This window comes from Agelaius tricolor, unplaced genomic scaffold (assembly GCF_023055355.1).
Source record: "Agelaius tricolor isolate 1412-34295 unplaced genomic scaffold, bAgeTri1.0.p SCAF_3, whole genome shotgun sequence".
Taxonomy (NCBI): domain Eukaryota; kingdom Metazoa; phylum Chordata; class Aves; order Passeriformes; family Icteridae; genus Agelaius; species Agelaius tricolor.
This window is the reverse complement of record NW_027269263.1, coordinates 22,258,846-22,279,906: the sequence shown is the minus strand read 5'-3', so window position 1 is coordinate 22,279,906 and position 21,061 is coordinate 22,258,846. Positions and strand designations below refer to the sequence as shown.

The 21,061-nt window shown below is 45.2% G+C and overlaps 1 protein-coding gene across 4 annotated transcripts in view; it reads right to left on the bottom strand.

The window, feature by feature from the left end:
• Positions 1-21,061, bottom strand: part of GRIN2B (glutamate ionotropic receptor NMDA type subunit 2B) — a 225,741-nt gene that overhangs the window by 171,196 nt on the left and 33,484 nt on the right. For all 4 annotated transcript variants that reach the window (XM_071423094.1, XM_071423095.1, XM_071423096.1 and 1 more), the window contains one exon: positions 17,663-18,091. In XM_071423094.1, the coding sequence (XP_071279195.1) occupies positions 17,663-18,073 (411 nt within the window). In that variant the 5' untranslated portion in view covers positions 18,074-18,091. The remainder of the gene's footprint in view (positions 1-17,662; positions 18,092-21,061) is intronic.

Sequence of the window (21,061 nt, the reverse complement as noted above, 5' to 3'; positions counted from 1 at the left end):
AGTTCTAAGACATATTTTAAGCTAAGCAGAGGTCACCTCAGCACCCAGCTCCAGACAGCCCTGGCAGCAGCCAGGCAGAGATGAGGCAATGCTGTACTAAGCAGGGAATAAGCACACCAAGGTCACACGCTGCTGTCCCCTGCTAACCTCACCACCTTTACACCTTCCTACCCCTCCTCGCCCTGATCCTGATTCTGCAGCAGGTTCATTGTGGAGCACAAAGTTGGTCCATGCCAAGCTGGCACAGGCTTCAGAGGAATTAATTTAGACGGGTAAAGTCTGATCCCTTTCAGGGAGCATGCAAAAGAAGAGGCAGCGCTCAGCACTTTAGACATCAAGGGAGAGTAAGAGAAAAAGAGATGAGAGAAAGCCTCGCACAGAAAAGGCAGCAGGAAAAATGTCCTAATTTGGAGAGACAGGGCTCATTGCCATGGCAACCCAGAATCGCCCCAGAGCGGCCAAATACGACTTTATATGTGGTGTTAAACGATTCGACCATTAAGAGAAAATACTAAAGGGAAAAAAATAATGGGACTGTGGAAGGGAAAGTATTTGGCAACAAAGAGCTTTCCTCTGAGGGTACTCTGGAAACAGAAGTGAACCTTTTGAGTCTTAAGTTGTATTTTTCCCCCCATCCTTAGGTGCAGACACATTTTTGTGCATTTGCTTGTTTGGGGAGAATGAGTCACTCCTTACTGCCTGCACTGCCTTCCCTCCCCAGCCTGGTGCTCATCAGCAGTGGGGCCAGATCCTGCCTAATGGGCAACAGAGGGAGGAAAGGAACTGGAACCCCTGTTCCTTTCCTAAAGTCCCCTACCAAGAGACCTCCCAGGACAAGGCAGAAACTGGCAACACAGCAAATCACACGAGGACACTGCAGGGTGGCAGCACATCTCGCCAAAGAAGCAGCAACATGATACAGGGTGGCAGTGACCACCAGGAGCTCCAGCCTCCAGTCCACAGCCTTGAGAAAGCACATATGGGATGACTGTAAGAGATCTGGGATTGCTGAGCACATCTGGCCATGGGCTAAGTGAGAGAAGCAGCAGGAGTGATATGCTCACTATAAGTCAAACAATGCACATACTGCTGGCTGAGAGAGAAAGATGAATCTCTGCAGTTGTCAATTAATTATCTGATCTCACCCTGAGCCCTTTCTATCTGCTTTATTCTATGAATTACTTTAAATATCTTATTAAACTTCCTCATCCCACACCCTCACCTCCTTCCACCCTCACACTTGGGATTCCCTTCCTCTGCACTGCTGCCCTTTGTCAAACACCCCTATTCAGCAGATCTTGCCAACTCTTTTCTTACCCCTGGCACAGCTCTATTACATTTTCTCAGTCTTTATGAGAGGTCCCACCAAGGCTGCAGGGGCTACACCTCACGGGGTGCTGGTACATGGAGGTGGATCAGTGTGAAGAATAGTAAGACCAGGTGAGTGGCAAGGAAAATATTTTATCTTCTGGAGGTTACCTCCTTGTAACTGAAGGTACTACTCCCAGTGGATGAGTTCCCAGAGGATCATCCCCTACAGATCCCTAAGTGCAAAGCAATAATTTGATTGTCAAGGCAAGATCCTCATCACTCATGTCTAACCTACTCATGTCACCTCATTTCCCTATCCAATTTATTCATCAAATGCAGCGAAACATTTGGCCAAAAGGATTCCTTGAGAGCAGAGATGGATTCAGCGTTGAGGACAGGACATGCTTCTGCACGAGCATGGTTACACAGAGACACCACCACATCTCCTACATGCTGTTACCCACTCCTATATGAAACCATTTCTTCCTGGCCACAGAAACCTAAACAAATCAAGCAAGATAATCCTCTCCCTAGTATTTTAGTCTAGACTAGACCAGGAGAGGGAAAAATTGAAAAACTAAACTCACTCCACTATTACCAAACAAAAAAAAAAGCCTTCAATGTATGATTCAAGAGATTTGTGTATTGTGTAGCAGCAGAATAGCATGAGCTGCTGGCTGGCTTCTGGCAGCACAAAATGCTTCCCCACAGCTTGTACTGTGTACTACTGAGTTTTATTATAGGCACACCTCAAGACATAGGGCAACAGACGGCAGGACCAGTATAGCGACCAGTAAGTGACATTGTCAGACAAAAACATGATCCTAAGCACAGCAAGAGACAAACATCACTCACAACCTCTCTTTCTCCTCCCAATGGTCAGTATCACAGCGTGTTTTTTGCTAGCCTCTGGTGAGAAAGCTGCCAGCCACGCTTCAGTTTATAACAACTAAGCAGTTGAAACCTCAAATCCACATGTGCACATAAAATCTTCCAAGGATGCTCAGACAAGGGCAGAGGGATCAAACAGAGAGAATGGCTGGGACAAGTCCTGGGGAAGATGAGCCCTGCAGTCTCACAGCAGGACGTGGAGACAGCAAAGGTTAATGGCAGCATGGCTCATTGGGGGAAAATGGACCATGGGCACCAGCACAGCCTGGTGAGCTTTCCAGCCATTCCCTAAATGAAGCTGTTCCACCATCTGCAGGCAAGCACACTTTGGCATTAAACATTTTGCATGAAGGCCTATTTAATGGAGCACAAAGTGACTTATTAAATCCAAATTAAAGAACCAATTGACTATCAAAAAAATTAAATCTCTGGGTAGGTAATGGCTGTGTCAAACATTTGGATGCACCCAAAACACATCAAAACTAACCTTACAGTTATACAACAAAATAGAAGCTGGCCACATGGGTTTGGGGAGTCTCTCAGATGACCAAAACTAACAGAAATGGCTGACTGTTGTCTTTATATTACAGGGGTTCCATATTATTATCTTCCTATTCCAAGAGTTTCATACCTCCTTGGTGTTTCCCAAGGGCAGCTCCTCCAAGCACTGACTTTTACTCCTTCTCACAGCCAGCCAACCCACTCTTTTATAGCACTCTTCTTCTCATTGGTTACAGCTGTGGCCTGTTAAAGTCAGGCCTGTTCCTAATCTTTAATAATTGGCCCAGCTGCAAATCTTTAGGGGTAAGATTACTTTCTATACTACCTTTATTTTCTTATATTCTATCCCCCTACAGCTGACTGGTTCATCCTCTGTCCAGTTCCACCTTATCTCCCTCCACTTCAGCAGTGCTGTCCCCTGCAGACATGCACATACTCCAAAGCTCTGACAGTCCCATTACAGACCATTTCAATGGCCAGACTGCAGCTGCAGCTCTCCCATTCCCAGGATTTCAGCCCATTCAGCTCACTCCCTCATCTAGATCAAGGCATCCATCCTCCCTTGTTTTCATCACCAGGCTGGCCCCTCCTCAGCCCACCCAAGGCACCCAGTGATTAGAGTATGCCTTGATCTTCAGTGCCAGGTGAGGAACTCAAACCACCACAGGGGTGGTTTTGGTTTGCCACACGGCTAAGAATAAAGCTAGACAGAAATCTCAGCCAGTCAAAAGGAAGGAAAAAAAGTGGGGCAGAAAACAGATGTCTGCTTGACAGTTATGAAGGGAAAACGGCACAATTCACATTTTAAGTACAAGTTTTAAGTCTGCATTGAGAATACAGTTAAAGGCACATGTCTTTCTCTTCCACAGAGGATACTAACGGAATAATCCAATTACTGCTCCTGTCATCAGGCTAATTTCTTTTCTCAGGAGGTCTGTCGTGGGACAGAAATATTAAAATCTCCAAGCCTCGCGCCATGTTCTCCTTCAAAATCTCACTGATGGGAGGAGCATGCGACACCGAGCCCAGCGCGTGTCGGTGACCGTGCCTCCTCCCTGGCTGCCGCAGCCCGGCGCGCAGCGTGACTCACAGCGCGCACATGTGCGCCCCGTGCGGGTGCGAGCCAGCGCCCGCCCGGCCGAGCGCGGGGGCTGCATCGCCGTGAGTCACCGAGGGAGCGCCCGAAGCCGGGCCAGGGCAGCTGGGAGTGCCCGGGACGCTCTGGGTGCGCTCGGGACACCCTGTGTGTACCCATGGGACACGCTGTGTGTGTGCCCGGGACGCTCTGGGTGCGCTCGGGACACCCTGTGTGTGCCTGGGACACGATGTGTGCGGCACGGGACACGCTGGGTGCGCTCGGGACACCCTGTGTGTGCCCATGGGACACGCTGTGTGTGTGGCACGGGACGCGCTGTGTGTGCTTGGGACGCGCTGGGTGTGATCGGGACATGCCGTGTGTGCCCACGGGACACGCTGGGTGCACACAGGGCACGCTGTGTGTGCTCGGGACACCCTGTGTGTGCCTGGGACATGATGTGTGTGCTCGGGACACGCTGGGTGTGCCTGGGACATGATGTGTGTGCCCATGGGACACGCTGTGTGCGGCACGGGACACGCTGGGTGTGATCGGGACAGGCTGTTTGCACTCGGGACACGCTGTGTGCGATCGGGACACCCTGTGTATGCCCACGGGACATGCTCTGTGTGCTCGGGACACGCTGTGTGCAGCACGGGACACCCTGTGTGCGCTCGGGACACTCGTGATGAAAGCTCGGCTCCCAAGATGGTCCGGCGCAGTGCCGTGCCTACCTTCTGTGTGTGTGTTTTAGCTTTTTTCCTTTAGGAAACAAGACTCTGGCAAACCGGGGAGGGGGGTGTGTGTTTGTGCACAAGTGAGTCAGGCCTCCCAGTAACTCTTGAACCTGCCGGCCAATTTCCACCTGATTTGACAAAGGGGCAGAGGACTCAAGGAGAATTAAATTCTTGGAGTGCTCTATAAAATACAGCCTGCAACTGCATGCAGTCCCAAAGCCGTGGTCTGACCCCACAGCAGTGTGAATGATTCACCCACTCACAGTCAAAGGCTCGCTAGGCAATCAAATGGACTTCATCCTGAGCTGGCAGCATGCCTGTGGTGGACAGCCCCTGTACACAGAAGCCTCGGGCCACCACAGTACAGCTCTCTCATAACTGTGCCAGCCAGTGACTATAAAAGGCACACTGGAAACTGGGAGAAAAACAACAGGAGATCGGGGGAGAATGGTATTTTTTTAGGGAGGAGGTGCATACAGGTCCTGAAAAATTGAACCTGCTGTGGGCACACAGATTTATTTGAACTGGTCATCTTCTAGTTGATACAAGGCAGTGGGTGAAGAAATGAGACCTTTTTAATGCCCCTAGTCTTCACCATAGGAGGAAGGATGAATGCAGCTCTTCTGAAATATATTCACTCAGCTCAAGTTCTCACATCTATGGACACTCTGGTGTCTACCATGGACTAAGCTCACATTACTGCCTTAGAATATGATTCAGTTAAAGAGTCAATTAACTGTGAGATGTGAATCCAGTGAAAACAGGATTCATTCATTTGGGAGCTGACAAAATTACTTGTTCCATTGCCATTCCACTTGCTGTCTTCTCAACAAGCTGTTTCAATGTTAGGTCATAAAATTCACTTTCAAGTGTGTCAAATAAGGGGAAAAATAAATAAAAGCCTCTAGTGTGCATTTGCAAAAGCAATGAGGGGGGGACTCAGAGTGTCCATTCAGCTATACAACATGAAAGACTCAACTTTCAGAAGACGGAGACACCCGGCATTTTCTCAAATGTAAGCTGCCTTAACCTGTCTCATGTTGGATCTTGAAAAAAAAAGGAGGACCTATATTCACTGTTCACACTTAAAACACTCCAGCCTACTTCTTTGATTGCCATGGCTTCCTGGGAGGTGGGCAGAGCCCATTCAGATACCAGGTGTCCTCGCCTTGCAGCTTGGCAGCCAGTACCACGTGGAAAAGGCGCCACACTCCAGCAGCCTCGGTGCCACCTGTTCCCAACCCTCCCGCCGCCCACCCAGCCCTGCCATGTCGAGGAACAGTCTGAACCTGGCCCGCAGCCCGGGCCATGAAGGAGCCCAAATGGAGCCAGGCAATTTGGAGACATGGAAAGCAGGCACTTCTGAGAGACGCTCTCCCCATACACCGTTATCTGACAAATACCCCATTATCCAACAAGAGCCTCTCTCTCCACTTCCCAAGCAACTGTCTCCTCTGTTAAGAATTCACCGACCCCTCCTTTTTATCTACAGTGCTGTCAGAGAAGAATCTTTTTCATTACGTTTCTCCTGAGCTCACAAGGTGGTTTGTGGGGCTTTTTTCAACAGTCTCTGGTAGATAACTAAAAGGTATTGGTAACCATCTGCTCAGTGCATGCCCTGAAGGAAAGCATGTACTCTCCTTGCTCCAACTCCTATATTGCACCAGAAACAGGACATTCTCTGCTCTTCACAAGTCTTTGTGAAATGAAGTGATGGAAGCACCTCATTTCCAATGGCAGGAGTCTCAGCAAGAAGAAGCCATCCCCTTCAGAGGGAAAGCTCATTTACCTAAAGAGGGTCAGACCCACACATGGCCACCTGCAAGAAAGAACATTTCTAGCAATGATGACTTTTATCTCACACTCTGACCCCAGGCAAAGCGTGTGAACTCTACCTTCTGATCTGGCAGGCTTAAATAGAAGTTAAGAAAGCAAAACTGTGCCAGATCTCTGACCTTCGATAAATGTGAAGAGGTGGTTAATGCAGCACACCAAATATTGAATCTTCACAGCTTGAGTAGGTTTGTGTTGGAGGTAGCCCGTCAGCTGGGAGCCATGAACCATCACTGCACACCACTTCCCTGGGGGCAGCTCTGCCCCGGCTGAGGTGACACCACACACTGCCCCAGGCCAAGCCCCCAAGAGATCAGCAGCCTCATCCCTTAACCCAGGGCAGTGACCAGCGACATGCAGGGCTGTAACAAACCATTCCCCAAGCTTTTCCTCCCCTTACCCGCTCAACCATGACATGGATGCCAGGCTGCATGTTCGGCTGTGGTGAGAGGATCAGTAGCTTGTCAAGCTGGTGATGTGGAGAACGGTATTAACTGAGTAATTAAATCATTTCTGTAATTACTCTCACACAGCTATAAATAATGTAAGCCCACACGTTCTCTCTGGAAGCCACAATAGCAAGAGAAAGAGAGAGTGAGGGATGCTAATTAAAAAGAAGAAATAATAATAATACTTTACATTTATACAGCACTCTGCATTTTCAAAGCACAGTGCAAACAAGAATTAAGAAATGGGTAGAGTGACAGACAGGAGAGAGCGAGAGGAAGGGAAGCAGGAGAAGGGAGAAGATAGGAATGAGGATAGGTGCAGAGGAGGATTTGAGACCCAGCAGGGCTGGTGACTGGGTGTGTGCTCAGCCCAGCCCCGTGGCAGGGCCACGGGCTCTTCACGGCCCAGCTCAGTACTGCTGCAGGAGCCGGGGGGGCAAGGACACAGCTCTGCCTCTGCAGAGAGCGAGCAAGCGAAGCGGGAGCGAGGACAAAGCGCTGCGCTGCAGGAGCTCACACATGCAGGAGCTGGCAGCTCCATCATGGAGCTGATCCCCTCCAGCACAGAGGCCTGACAGTGCCTGTGCTGGCCCCAAGCCTGGCAGCTGGTGGAAGCTTTGCCCCCTCCCCACAGGAGTTTTTCCCCCTGTCCATGAGGCCGGGGCCCTGGAACAGGGTGGGCTGGCTGAAGGTGTGCACAGCCAAGCCAGCCCCAGGCTGCCTTTGGAAGACCCGCTGGCCTTGCCCCAGCAGGGAGCACTGATGCCAGTGTCCCAGTCACCCTGCAGAGTCATTTCTGACTTCCTCTGAGGCTCAGGGCAGAATGGGAAGGGAGTATTTCTGCCCAGCTGGAGGGAAACAGCACACTCAAGGAAATCATTGCTGCCCAATCCCACTGTCCTGTGCCTGCCCCAGCCCAGATCTGTCTTCTCAACTACACAGTTTCCACCTGACAGGTTTTCCACTCCCATTTGACACTCCTCATCCCATTTGTTCAGCAGTTCTGCCACCCTCTGTGCTCCCTGGTGGTTGCTCCTGCAGCCAGCAAGGAAGCATAACCTGGGGCAGGTTTCTCTTTCCCTCTCTTTTCCCATCCACCATCTCCTGCTTCCTACCTTTATCCAGTCCCCCTGCCCATCTCCTTGTATCAGGATCTCTTCCATATACTCACCCTCTCTAGTGGCTCCTCAGAATACCCTGCATGCCCCCCACCCCACCACATTTCTGCCCAGATTCCCTGCTGCACAGCACATTCCTGCTGGCTGGATCCCACCGGGATCCCACAGGACACCTCCAGCTCCAGCACAGCCTGTGCAGTCCCCAGGGCCAGGTACAGTTTTGAAGCACAGTTTGCAAGGCCAAGTTCTTTGCAAGAGAGGTGGCAAACATCTAAAAAGACTCCAGGTACATCTGCAGTTCCTTACACGTGTAACAAGGCCAAACTTGGAGCAGCCAAAAGCCCATCTCTGGTTACAAGTCCTTCCCTCTAAGACACCCCCGCTCCAGACCCATGCCCTTGCTCTGAGAACATGTGGTAGTCAGGCAGAACCTTTGGAGGAAAATGTGACAGCACTTGTGATATAGATAAATCATATATCATCCTGTGCCACATTTTCAGAGAGAGATGTTTTATTTTCCAAATAAATATCAAATTAAATCAATCAGCTTGAGGCATACACCTGGCATAGGAAACTTTGCTCAAACAGTCATAGTCTGGCAAAATTACAAGAAACCCCCAAGAGAATTTTATAATGGGGAATGCTGACCAAGCTTACAAGAGATGGTACTATCAGCTCTGCATAAAATGAGTTCTCCAGCATGATGCAGCTATTCAGCCACCACGTCTAATGGGGGTTAAAGCTTCTCCTCCTGGAATCCAGATTTTCATCTCAGATTTTCATCTCTTCATTGTATTTACTTCAGTTAGAAAAATCCAGCAATTGTTTCCTGGTAATTAGGTCACCTTTGCCTTTTATAGAGCTCAAACTTCACAAAAACATTGTCATGGTCTTCTTGTAAAGGGCAAATTGCTGTAGACAGCAGTTGAGCAAGTGTCTTACAGTCATGTTTTATAGCAGAGCTGCAGTGAGGACTAGGGTCTATTAGAACTGCTGGATTCTGTTGGCACCTTTCAGATCAATCTCCTCACTGCATGTACCTGCCTCCTTTACTTTTTTGCCAGCTCACCCTTGGACTCTCCACGTCCTTCATTCCTGTCTTCCCCCTTCCTCTGAAACCAACATTTATTGTTATTACCAGGAACCTCAGAGATACACAGCTAAAAGCTACTGCCAAGCACAGAGAAAAATTGCTTCGACAGAGCCTTTAAAGTATTTTTTGTCTTACTCTCAGAACTTACACTTTTTTTTCCCCTTAATTTTCTCCCCATGATCCTAGGTTCAGAAGATGTTTTCCTATCTGTCTTTCATCTTCTTTATCCTTTTTCTCCTCTGCTTCATCTATATAGCATCTTCTCCAGCACTTAGTTCAATCCTATTTGAAAACAGCTGAAGAAACATGGTTTCCATGTTCTTCCCTAAGAAGTCTGGAGCACTTCCTAAGAAAAGTCAGTGTCTGAGCTTTTTTCTTGATACACATATATACCAATTAATATTATCATTTGATGTATCGTAATACATCATTTAATATATTTCCCTAACTTTATCCTGTCATTCCTATGTCTGCTTCTGGCAGCTACACTAAGCAATTTTTTTTCTCTAATCTTAGTCTACCTCTATTCATTGAGTATATAAATCACACCCTGACTCATTGTTCAACCAATCTACAGTACACACATGCAGCTGTTTCACTCTTTCTTCATATATCAGCTCTTCCAGACTGTTAACAGGGTCACAGACTACAATTATATCTTCTTCTTTACCCTGTTTCTTCCAGCCTATATATGTAATTCCCTTAGCTTCCTTCATAATCCATCCCCTCCAAACTTGGCTAATGAGGCAAATAAAAGGCAAAAAGAATAAGAGATTCCCTGGAAAGAATTGTTTCTCTCTGTCCTGCGGTTACTGGGGAATGACATGCAGATCTAAAGCAGCAGCATTGGGCAATTTCACACTCGGTGTTTTCAATTTCATTTTGAGGCCAGTTTAGGGTAGGGACAAATTTGAGTGTAATTAATTTAGATTTTGTGAGACAAGTTACTGCTTGGGGTTGTAATAAAGGACTGCCTGTCCAGACTGAAGAAACTAATCTCCTTGTCCGGCTGGGGATGGCACAAATTGATTTAAGACCTTTTTGTTGGGTTTTTTGTTTTGAAGAGAGGGGTTATGATAAAGATTATAAATAACTATCAGTCAGAGCTCATCAAGCTTCCAGATTTTCTTCAGGTAAGTGCTTACAGATTTGGTGATCTACCTAAATATCATTAGTGTGAAAATCAAGGTACAAATTATACTACCCCAGTACCCCCTAAGAATAAAATTACTAACCTAAATAAGTTCCCACAACAATTACCAAAAAGATATTAACTCATTTGTAAAAAAAACCCTAACAAAACATTCCCTCAAAAATTAAAAGTAGCCCATATAACATCAAACAACTCACTATAATAACACCTAGTGTTAAAAAAAACCTTAATCCAACAACGCCCAGGTCTAAGCTGGGTGGAAATCAATGTTTTCCTCACAGAGAGTTCAACAGTTCTATTTTCAGGTAGAGAGTGGCAACATTGCATTTAAGCAATAGGAGTGACAAGGTTAATTCACCTTTTCTTTACCCCGGGTGGGTTGCAGAAGTTGCGTGCAGAGCTAGGGAAGGAAAGGTCTTCTGTCCCTCAAAAGAAAACATCACTATAACAACAGAAGAAAACTAACACTCTGAACTCCTGGAGGAAAAATCCTATGACCCGAAATAAAGCAGCTTATAAATAGCTGCAGAAGGCTGCTGTGAAGGAATCAGACTTCACTTTTGCTTGACATTTGTTGTCTGAGACAACTTCTGCTAAAGGAAAGCACCCACAGCTCAGTGTGGCCATTGTCTCCCCAGGGTACCAGGTTTCCTCCTTCCCAATTCTGTGCCACCCAAACTCAGGTAACACCTTCAAGCATCAGGTGTCCACGGCTCAGGGCAAACATGAAGTGCATCCAGTAGAAATTATTAGGAGGGAAAAAGAAATAGGGATATTTCATGGAAAGTTACACTGCCATAAGAATTATTTTCTTTGTTTTTGTTTTTTTTTAAAGAGGTTTTCTTGTTGCTTTTAAGCGATAAACCAAAAAGAAAGGAATCTACTCCACTTTTTTTTTCCTGTGACGCCTGAAAACAATTCCCCCAGAAAAAAGTGACAGCCTTGAAATTAGGTTCCTCCCAAGAAAATTGGAGATGAACTTGAGGAAAGCCTTAAAAATTAAAAAAAAAAAAAAAAACCAAACACAAAAAAACCCACAAAAAACCACAAAAACCCCCAAAACAGCACACTATTTTAATAGGATAATTAATAAAAGAAATTATACATTTCTTTGAAAAGTCATATTTTCATTGGAATAATACTAATGAGAGTACTTGAGCTCTTGTTTAGAAAATAAGAGTTCACATTTAAGTTCACATTTAATGTCCCTGGGGAGAGGTTAGACCTCACAAAAGTTCACGTCCAGGTTTCCTAATATCTGAGGATTTTTAAGTGCTGTAATTTATTTGTAAAGTAATAAAAATAGTCCTAGGGAAATTCTCAAGTGTTAAACTTTCAAAAATATGCTGCCCATATTCCCTTTCTTTACACGAATAAAAGAAAATGTTATTTTGCATGGGTTGATTAGACACAGATGTAAACATAAATTGCAGACCCACCTGGCTTTTTACTACATGTGTATACAAGGGAAAAACAACACTGGCATACAATACTGGCTTTTATTTTCTGTGTCTCTGTGACTTACCTTTTATTGCTCTTCCCCAGTCTTTGCAGCAGACTTGTAATTTAAGGGCACATTATATTTAGTTTGTTATTTGTGAGCTACAGAGAGCTTTATTTTGGCAGCAAAAGGAAACAATAGAGTACCAAAAGCCAAAGAAGTGTATTAATCATGTCCTTAATAAAATTATTAAGAGCTTGGAGGGAAACTGCTGATTTCTTTTTATTTTTTAAAATCAAACTCATCTTTGCTAATCACTAGGTAAGTTTAAGAAACATTTAAACTATTACTATCATCAAATGTAGTTTCAGAGAAATGAAGACACTTTGTGAAATTACATGAACTGCATATAAATTTGTTTTGCAGGAAAAAGGGATGAAAATCTTTCAATGTCTGCAGATCAAAATGTGCCTTTTCCCCCCCTTCTATCTAAGCAGAATTTTGTTTGGAATTTATTTTACTTCAATTCCTATAATCCATTCAAAGGGAACTTTAACTCCTTTTTTAATTTTTTTTTTTTTTTTTTACTGAATTTCCTTCACACAAGGGCTTGAAAAACTTCAGATGTCATCCCTAATGGAAATGAAACAGATTTACACCCAAAAAATGAGGTTTTCATTCCCTATGCATCCCTCTTACTTAACCTTTGAAAACCTAAGAGTGAAAGTGCTTTCCTTTTAATTACAGATGTTCTGCTTTTAGCAGCACTGTCCCAGTGTCTTTGACTTTGTCCTGGTTTCAGTGTGTATCTAGGTGCTCAGCTTATCCAACTAGTTTTGGCTTCCCTGTACCTGCAGCATCACTTTGCTGCACTCTGGCCGACAGCAATGATCCTTCCCCGGTGCTTTACTCCCACTGTCCAACTTTGGACTTGCTTTCCACCAAAATACCAAAGAAATGAAAGAAACAGCTGCAGCAGCATGGCCCAAACACAGAGTGATGACAGCAACCTTTGGCATTGAAGGAGAGATACAATGTGGTGCCTTGGAAATTTTACCAGAAACCAAAATAAAGGGGACAGGGATTTATGAAGTGGGGATACAAAGGCAGAGAAAACATCGTGACTTTGGTATAAACAGAAAAAAGAACAGGCTAGTGGAGGGAGTGAGAGAAAAGCCAGCTCCATGCTGTGTGAAAAAAAGGAAGGAGAATCTGGCCTAGAACAGATTTTAAATTTCAGGTTCGTTTTATGCAGCTTTTATACAAATGGTATTACTGGCACAGCTGAGTAATAGATCACCCTTTCCTACCATTTTATTTCCATCAGCATGCTGATGCATACTGTGTGTATCCCTGTGTGGGCAAGCCCTGGAGAGAACACCAAGGGATGCAGAGACAGAGAAGACTGATTTTCACCTGGGAAAACATAACCATCCTCTTCTTCCAAGACCTTTTTCCTCTTCTGCCTGTGCACCATTGTGTTACTATAAAGCTGCACAGGACAAGAAGCTCTGGCAAAATAACATGACTGTTGAGAAGTAATGAGGAACAGTTCCAGTAAAAATGATGGCCATCAACTGTGCTATAAGAGAACCCAAATTATTTTCTGTTCTTACCTTTTCTGCATTCATTATAACCAAGTTGCCTTTTTCTGTTATTTTAAATTAAATAAATAGTCTATCCTTACAAAATGGACCAGTCAGCCAAATGGTGTGGTCATTTTTTTAGACAAGAAGCCAAATCTTTTCCAATGTAGTAAGTTTTGTAAATCAGGATAACAATTCACCCTTCCCTTGAGATACCTATAAATGTACATTCATAAATGGGGTTTTTTTGGGGTTTTTTTTGGGTTTTTTTTGGTTTTTTTTGTGATTGCTCGTTTACCTCCTAGCTCTGGGCAGAACTGATTTTAGGTAATATGGAAACGAAAATGAAGGAAAGCTAGTTCAGATTTCCAGTTTCAGGCAACCCAAGATATTGGTTTGTGTCGTTATCTGAACTGAAGCTTGGTTTGCAGTCTTGAAGATTTACTTTCACCATCAGTCTCCTAACACAGGGCATCCTCATACAATTTAATTTCTGCTTTCAAAACAATTGGGGGGAAACAAGAAATTATCTTCAACGCTGGAAGGCCAGCAGATATGCTCTCTGGTCAAAAGTGCATTGCAGTCCTCTAGACAATACAAACTAATACTTAAAGTCAGGAAACACAAAGCTGTTCAAAGTCAGGTCATTGCAGCAACATCAGGCAAACTGAAGGGACCAGCAAGCTTCCACGAGCAAAAGTTTTGGACCACAGAAACCTAACACTGGCGGTGGTACACATTTCTCTCCTCTCCATCTCATCTATTTTGGATTAAACACAGATCACCAGTGGTCAATGCTATTGCCTTTCTAATCACAGGTCCTGGTGAGATGATGCTATTGCCCTAGTCCTTTTCAAGGAATCAGCACCAAAATAAGGTGTTTTCTTACAGAGCTGAAAGAGTGTGAGCACTCTTCTACCCTATCGCAGAGCTACAGCCTCACTTCTCTGAGAGGAACTAATTTGGGGTCTGTTGGACCCCTTAGCCATCACTCCCAGGCCACCCAGCCCCAACAAAAGGACTGCTGCACTTCACTCCATTTGGAGTCACTGCTGGCATGCTTATCCAGCTCAAGGGACCGAACTGGCTGTGACAGAACCCTCACTCTGCAAAGGGGCCTCTCCAGAGCTCGAGTGAGGCACATCGTGTGTCTCTGCTTCACTGCTTTCCTGGAACTAAACCCAGATCACAGCGTGCACACAGATCATCTGGTCACATTCTTCTTATGCCAGATTAGTCAGAAATTAAATGTAACACTCTGTAACAGGTAAGCAGGTGGAATTAGAGACACAAGCACCAGGGAGTAAAAGCAGCAAAAACATGTAGATTCCTGTATACTTATTTTTCAGAGGAAAAAGGCAAAATACAGGGAAAACAAACTATATATTATTTACAAAATCTAATCAAGTACAGTATTAAAGAATGTGAGTTTGAAAAAAAATCAGGAAAAAAGGATATTACACTTTCATCAACATACCTCCACCTGCTATGTCACACCCAAGGCAGGATTCATGGCATTTAACTTGAGACATCATGAACACATTGAGGCACAGCCTTCTTCAGTAACCAGTGAGGAGACACAGGAGCATTTCACTGCACCCTGAATTGGGTGGGGTGAATTATCCTCAGCTGGTGTCTCCGTTACCACTGATGCCTAGACCTCCAGCTGGTGGGTAGCAAACTTCTAGATGAATATTAACTGAGATAAAGCCAGTACATAGTGCACATTATACAATATTTCTGTCTTTATATACAGGACAAAAGAAAATTTGGGCTTGAAATCCTAATTTTCTTTTTCTTCTTGTCTGCCCTTTTGTGCCTCAATTTACCAGCTGCATGGTACATTAAAAAGCCCTTTTTACACATGACCCACATTTCCTACAGAACACTTACTAAACCCTCACTGAAGGTGAAACAGAATTTCACATGCTGCTCCAGGAAAGGTGGTTTGACTGGGAAGTGTTTTTGCATTAAACCCCAGCGAAGAGGGGCTCATCTGTCACACCAAGACATTCATGGTTTCTAGCATTCCTTAGGTTTGCATTGGCACTACTGATCACAAACACATGGGGAGCATAACAAAGCTGTAAGTGCAGATCTGAACCTGTGAAATGCTGAGCAAGTTCAATCACAGCTGACTGCTGTGGGCGTTGAGGGGACGCTGAAAGAAGCATTCCATGCTTGCAGGATCAAACCTCAGCCACACAACCCATCTGCAAAGAGCATGACTAAGAGTCACTAAAAGAAAAGCCTCTGTCAAGGCTCTCTATGGAAAATAAATTGCTGAAGGACTTACCAGGCTGACTTCAGTATTTTAGTAGAATTTCTGTGTATTTACACTCTACCATATTTTAATTCAATTCATCAAATAAATATTATCCATTAAAGATTACACACCTGTGGATCAGAAGTTGTAAAGGTCAGCCTTTTCAAATTATTTTTCAAATAAACCTTGGCCTTTCTTAAAACCGCAAATCTTTGTACATAACCCGCAAACCTCCTGTCTGCAAAACTACCAAAAAAAAAAGAAAAAGATTGCTAAAACAGAAGTCTCCATTCATAAGGCTTCCACCTTTGAGCTCCCTGTGGGCTGCCTGCCTGCCTGCCAGAATGCTCTTTAGAAGTGAGCCAGTGGGGTACACAGGGCAGTGGCAGGAGATGCTGCCTTCCCAAGGAGAGACTAGGGACAGGTAGAAAGAAAAATCTCTTCAAAGTTCAATAGGCCAAATTTCTCTTTGAGTTACAGCAGCATAAATCTGATCTAATCCTGCCAAAGGCAATGGGGCCGTGCTGAATTTACACTGCAGGAATCTGAGATCAGAATTTGGCCTGCCATGTTCAAAGTCACAAGGACTTTTCCCAGTGCTTAGGAGGTCTTCTGTCAGTAACTCTTACACTTGTTCAAAGATATAAGATGTCACCCCGAGTGTGAAATGCAGCACTTGAGCACTGCTTCCAACCTTCCTTTGCACAGACATAGATAACCATGCAACACTGCAGGCAGGAGAGCATCAACATGCAGCATTGCTGCCTGCCTGGCCTCCAAATTAGAAAAGCTTCACTGTGGGTGGAATGGGGCAGTGGAACTTCAGCACATGTGCAACTATTCAAGGGGTGAGAGAAAAAAGGCCTGTCATTATTCAGTGACTATTTCAGTTTAAAGACCAATACCAGAAAATAACACTGCATACTAACCGTGTGTTATTTGGCAACTGAACGGTTGGTCAAAAAGTGAGGAAATAACTTGTTAGGACCTTCAATAGCCTGCACTGGATTACTTACTTGCAAGGTAAATAAAAGAGAATGTGCCTGGATTTCTCATCTCACTAGATCTCTTTCTGAGGAAAAGCTGCCATAGCGGTCAGGTCAATTCTCACCCTTCATTCCATTAGGCCTGATTCTGCCTAGCTAAATGTCTCAGAGTCACTTAAGAGCCATCTGTAAAAGAAAAAGACTGTCAGCTTGTGTCCCTATTTACTTCTTTGGGATGCATTAAGAATGGTTGTGAGGTCTTCTCAATAAAAGCCTTGGCCTTGACTGTCTGGCTTCAAGCCTGCAGGAAAAGGGACAGCCAGCTTCTTTCACATATTCCCACTGGCCAAGAGTAGCCCCAAGGCCACTGTTAGCCACACTCTCTGGCCAAATGCACATTCAGGTGTGAATTGCTGCATGTCCTGTTTGTGAAAGGTGGAAGATTTGTATCAGATCCACCTGCACCCCATGCAGGCTTTACAAAGAGTTATTAGCTGGCCAAAGATGCTACTCCCTCTCTGCATCTTGCCCTGTTCAAAAGCAGTAGCAAGATGCTTGTTTGTGTAGTAATTTTTTAGAGACTGGCTAGGTCCTGGGAAAATAATGAAATGTCTGTGACATGAAGGAATAAAGTAGTGCAGTAGAAAAAAAGAAAGATTTAGCTGGACTGGTTCAGACTGGTTAGTCACTTCAGCTAACACCTATTTAACTTCAGGAGCTAATGAACACTTTATGGAGAGGATAGCTTTATTAAAGATTCAATTATATTCCAATTAAGATGTAAGAGCTGTATTAAGCATCCCTGAAAATACCACAATGTCCTCCAGCTACATGCAGGAAAAAACCCAGGCTATGATCCCTAGCTCTTCTAAAGTAAAACACAAGCAAAAATAAGACCTTTAAAAAAATTACAACTGTCAGGGGCTCTTTACCCTTCTTAAGGAAGAAGAAAAGGGCTGATTCTTTTGTGGGTCTCTTCTACCTGCTTCTTTCCCTCCTCAGTTTTTCTCTGTTGCAGATAATTCTTCATGATTAATAGGCTCTTCTCAGTAGTGCTACACACAGTTAGCTCTTTTATTCTGTCTTTGAATCTGAAGCTGTCTAATCCCCCAAGCCTTTGGCCCCATGAGACACCACCTGAGGATCACAGAATAAGATATTTCTCTTTGTTTTAAGTTTGGATGCACAGGTCTGCAACAGAAGAAAGCTCATTTAAATTTACCTTATCTGCCATGATCATAGAGGAGCCTCCATGGATGCCCAGGATGGGAGTGAGGGTCTGGGCAGAGATGAAGTCCAGGATCTGGGCAATGGCTTCCTGGTCTGTGTCATCGGCGAATACCACCCCTTGGATCTTCCGGTCAGACATGAGGTCACAGATGCGGGTGATGATGCTCTTGGGATCTGTCTCATTCATGGCCACCAGCTCCACCCGAGGCACCACTGAGAGGTGGTGGAAGTCATCTTTCTCGTGGGCATCTTTGATGGCCACTTCGTCTGAGGTCCCCACCAGGATGACTGCAATGCCAATGCTCGGGTGGCTTTTCTGGGCATGGGCCCCGCTCCCTGTTGTTGCGAGGACCGCCAGCACCAGCCAAAACCTTGGAGAGTAGCACTCCACCCTGGGCCTCATCTTCGGCTCTTACACTCCCTGAGTGAGGAAGGAAAAAGGGGGAAAGTAGAACAAAGTGATTAATTGACAAGTCAATCATGCACTCAGCCTTCAAGGTAGATCCATTGATCTTGCTCAGCCACTAGCTCTCCTCCCAAGAATCCTTCTGGTCTGATGCCGACCCTTTGGCTACATTCAGGGCCCTGTTAAAGTTCGGGGGTCAGACCAGTCCAGCCCCTACTTCAGAGTCTGGCATCACTTAAGAGAACAGCTGTCAGCAGAAGATGGGATCATGTCATCTCTCAGGTCTTGTGTCACTTTGAGACCCAAGTCAAAAGTGATAGAGGATTGTCCTTTGACAGCTGATCAGCTGTCTTTGTGAAATTAATTGCTTATGTCAAGCCCATGTCAGAGTGCTCACCCTCAACACAAAGGAATGACTGGTGCTTGCAATCAGCTTGGACTTGTGCTGGAGGTACAGGCAGGGAGATTGAGGAGACCAGGCAGATAGGGACTCCCTTTTCCTTTTTCAGCACAGTCCTTCCAGAATAAAGTGAGGACAAATGGGCAAGGTCATTGGATACATATGTACATGTGTAACCATTGCATACACCATCAGGACACACACAGCTTCAGTGTGTAATACAGTCAGCCATATGCTTTTCACCAATACAGGATTCTTTAAAAAAAAAAAGAAAGAAAAACAGGAATACAAAATTTCCCAGCTGTCATGGGCAAAACTGGATCAGGATCCTCCAAGCCCATATGACAGCTGTGTTTGCACAGAAGCAGAAATGCCAACAGAGCTTACAATGGTTCACCCTCAGCTACTACAGCCAGGCATGCTACATTAATCTTCTCCCTGAGCATGTCCACTTTATTTTGTAATCACAACAGCAGAAATGAAAAAAAAACCTGATGAGGTGATCTCTCTAGCCCCTGCCTGAGTGGGACAGTTCCCTGCGGGACTGTTCCTCGCTCTTTCTTTATTCGGTCCCACTTTAATAATAGTTCACATTTCCACAGCACTTTTCATCCTCAAGACACTCTACAAACACTAATGAACTAATTCTTACAGCACCCATGCAGTGTAAATATCAGAGACAACAGAACAGTGTCCCCCCATCTGCCCACCACATCTGTTGGAGGTAGCACTGCTTGGTGTGCCCACCCAGGGCCACACTGATGTCCCAAGGAGATTTCAGGCATTTCAAACTAAAGAAGATTTTCCCTCAACACAACAGGTCCTGCTTAGCTACTCATGCCCAAAATTCTGTTCTTCAGCAACCAGGCACACTTGAAATAAATACCCCAGCCCTGCACTTCTTTGTGCTACACCTCTGGTCTTGGGTGTCCAAGAATGGGACCCTTCCATACTGTTCATTGCTACACATGCCTCTATCAAATTAACAGAAAGCCACAGCAGCAGGGACAAAAGCTGGCAAAACTTTGTGGAAGCAGGAAGTCCAAAAACACTCCTTGCTGACACTAGCCACCCACAGGGAAAAGGCCCAGGAGGCCCCATCTTGCCGTGCCCAGGAGAACACACAGGCTCAACACCTGCTCCCTCATTGTCATGCTAAGCAGAGAGGATGTATCCTGCATTGAGATTACCAGATAAATAAGCAGATAATAAAATAGATCATAAATATGCACCAGAGAAACCAAATCCACTTAAGAAGCTGAAAGGGACTGCGGGTGTGAAGCACCAATCGATTCTAAGCTCTCCAAAGGATTCACTTTCTGAGAGATGCTCACAAGGAGAACCAAGAGACTTTGAGAGTTTGGCAAAATGAACAGTTAACTTCATTCCAGTATGACTGTTATCCTCCAATTACGAGTCACTAAATTAGATTCCTTCACAGTGAAATGCAGTCCCCATTTCTGCAATGCTTTATTATCTTTAATGCACTCTATACACTCTCTGTCTCTCACTCTCTTGCTCACTCACTTAAATGCTATATTTGTTCTCTTAAAATATGTTTCCTGCAGTCCCCCTGCATCAACTCATACAGTGTATTATGGTTGGTTAGGCAATGGCTAGTTGTGATGCCCAGGGAGGAGAGTGTAGGTTTTCCCAGCCCCTTTCCCACCAGGAATAATTTATAGGGCCTTCCAACCCAAGGCTCAGATAGCATTCAAGCAGGAGCTATACAGGCAGTCATGGCAGCTGTCAGCACGTGCTTCTCCCAGTGGGAAAAATGGCAGCCAAGAAACCTATTCCCTACTCTTCACCTGTATTAAAGCAAATAAATCTCTAGCATCTACCTCCAAGCAGGAGAAGAGAGCCCAGATCCTGAAGAGCACATAGGTGCCAATCTGTTGGGTGTCTGTGCCCCACTCAGGCAGATTTTTCCATTCAATACAAGATGGAGTTATCTGCTCAGTGCCAGATCCTCAGGCTTTGGCCAGATGTGCAGGGCGCAGCCAGGGCTAGGAAGAAGCTCATTCAAAGAGGAGGTTGTTTGTGGCTTGGTAGCCAACCTGCCATCTCCACTTTGGATCCTCAGCCATAAACCCTCTCTGTATCAGGCAGAGCAATGGTTAGGTAGTCTGTGTTGTACCAGCCAAGTCACCTCTCTCTCCATCTCTCACTCACACATAACACATCTGTCATGCTCACAATGTCTTTCAGGTGCTCCATGGACAGTCTCTGTGACAGACAGCAGTGTTCTTCTAAGGGAATAGCAGGTACCAGGTCCAGGCTGGGCTCCCTCATAGGATGGGAGCTGGGGATGTGGTAAGGCAGGAGAACATCAATAAATCACACCCAGCCCAGGGCTGAGTGTGGTTTTCACCATTCAGCTCCCACAAGGCAGCATAGAGGTGAGCTGCTCAAAGACTAAATCAGGGATGCTCATGGTGTTACAATCCCTCCCCTCCCTGGAGCTGACTTGTGTTGACATCAGTAGCCACTCTTCACACAGCTGCTCACGTGCATGTGCTGGCTGTTAGAGAAAGGGACAGAAAGGACATCCCAACACCAACCTCACCTCGTGTTCCTCCTCT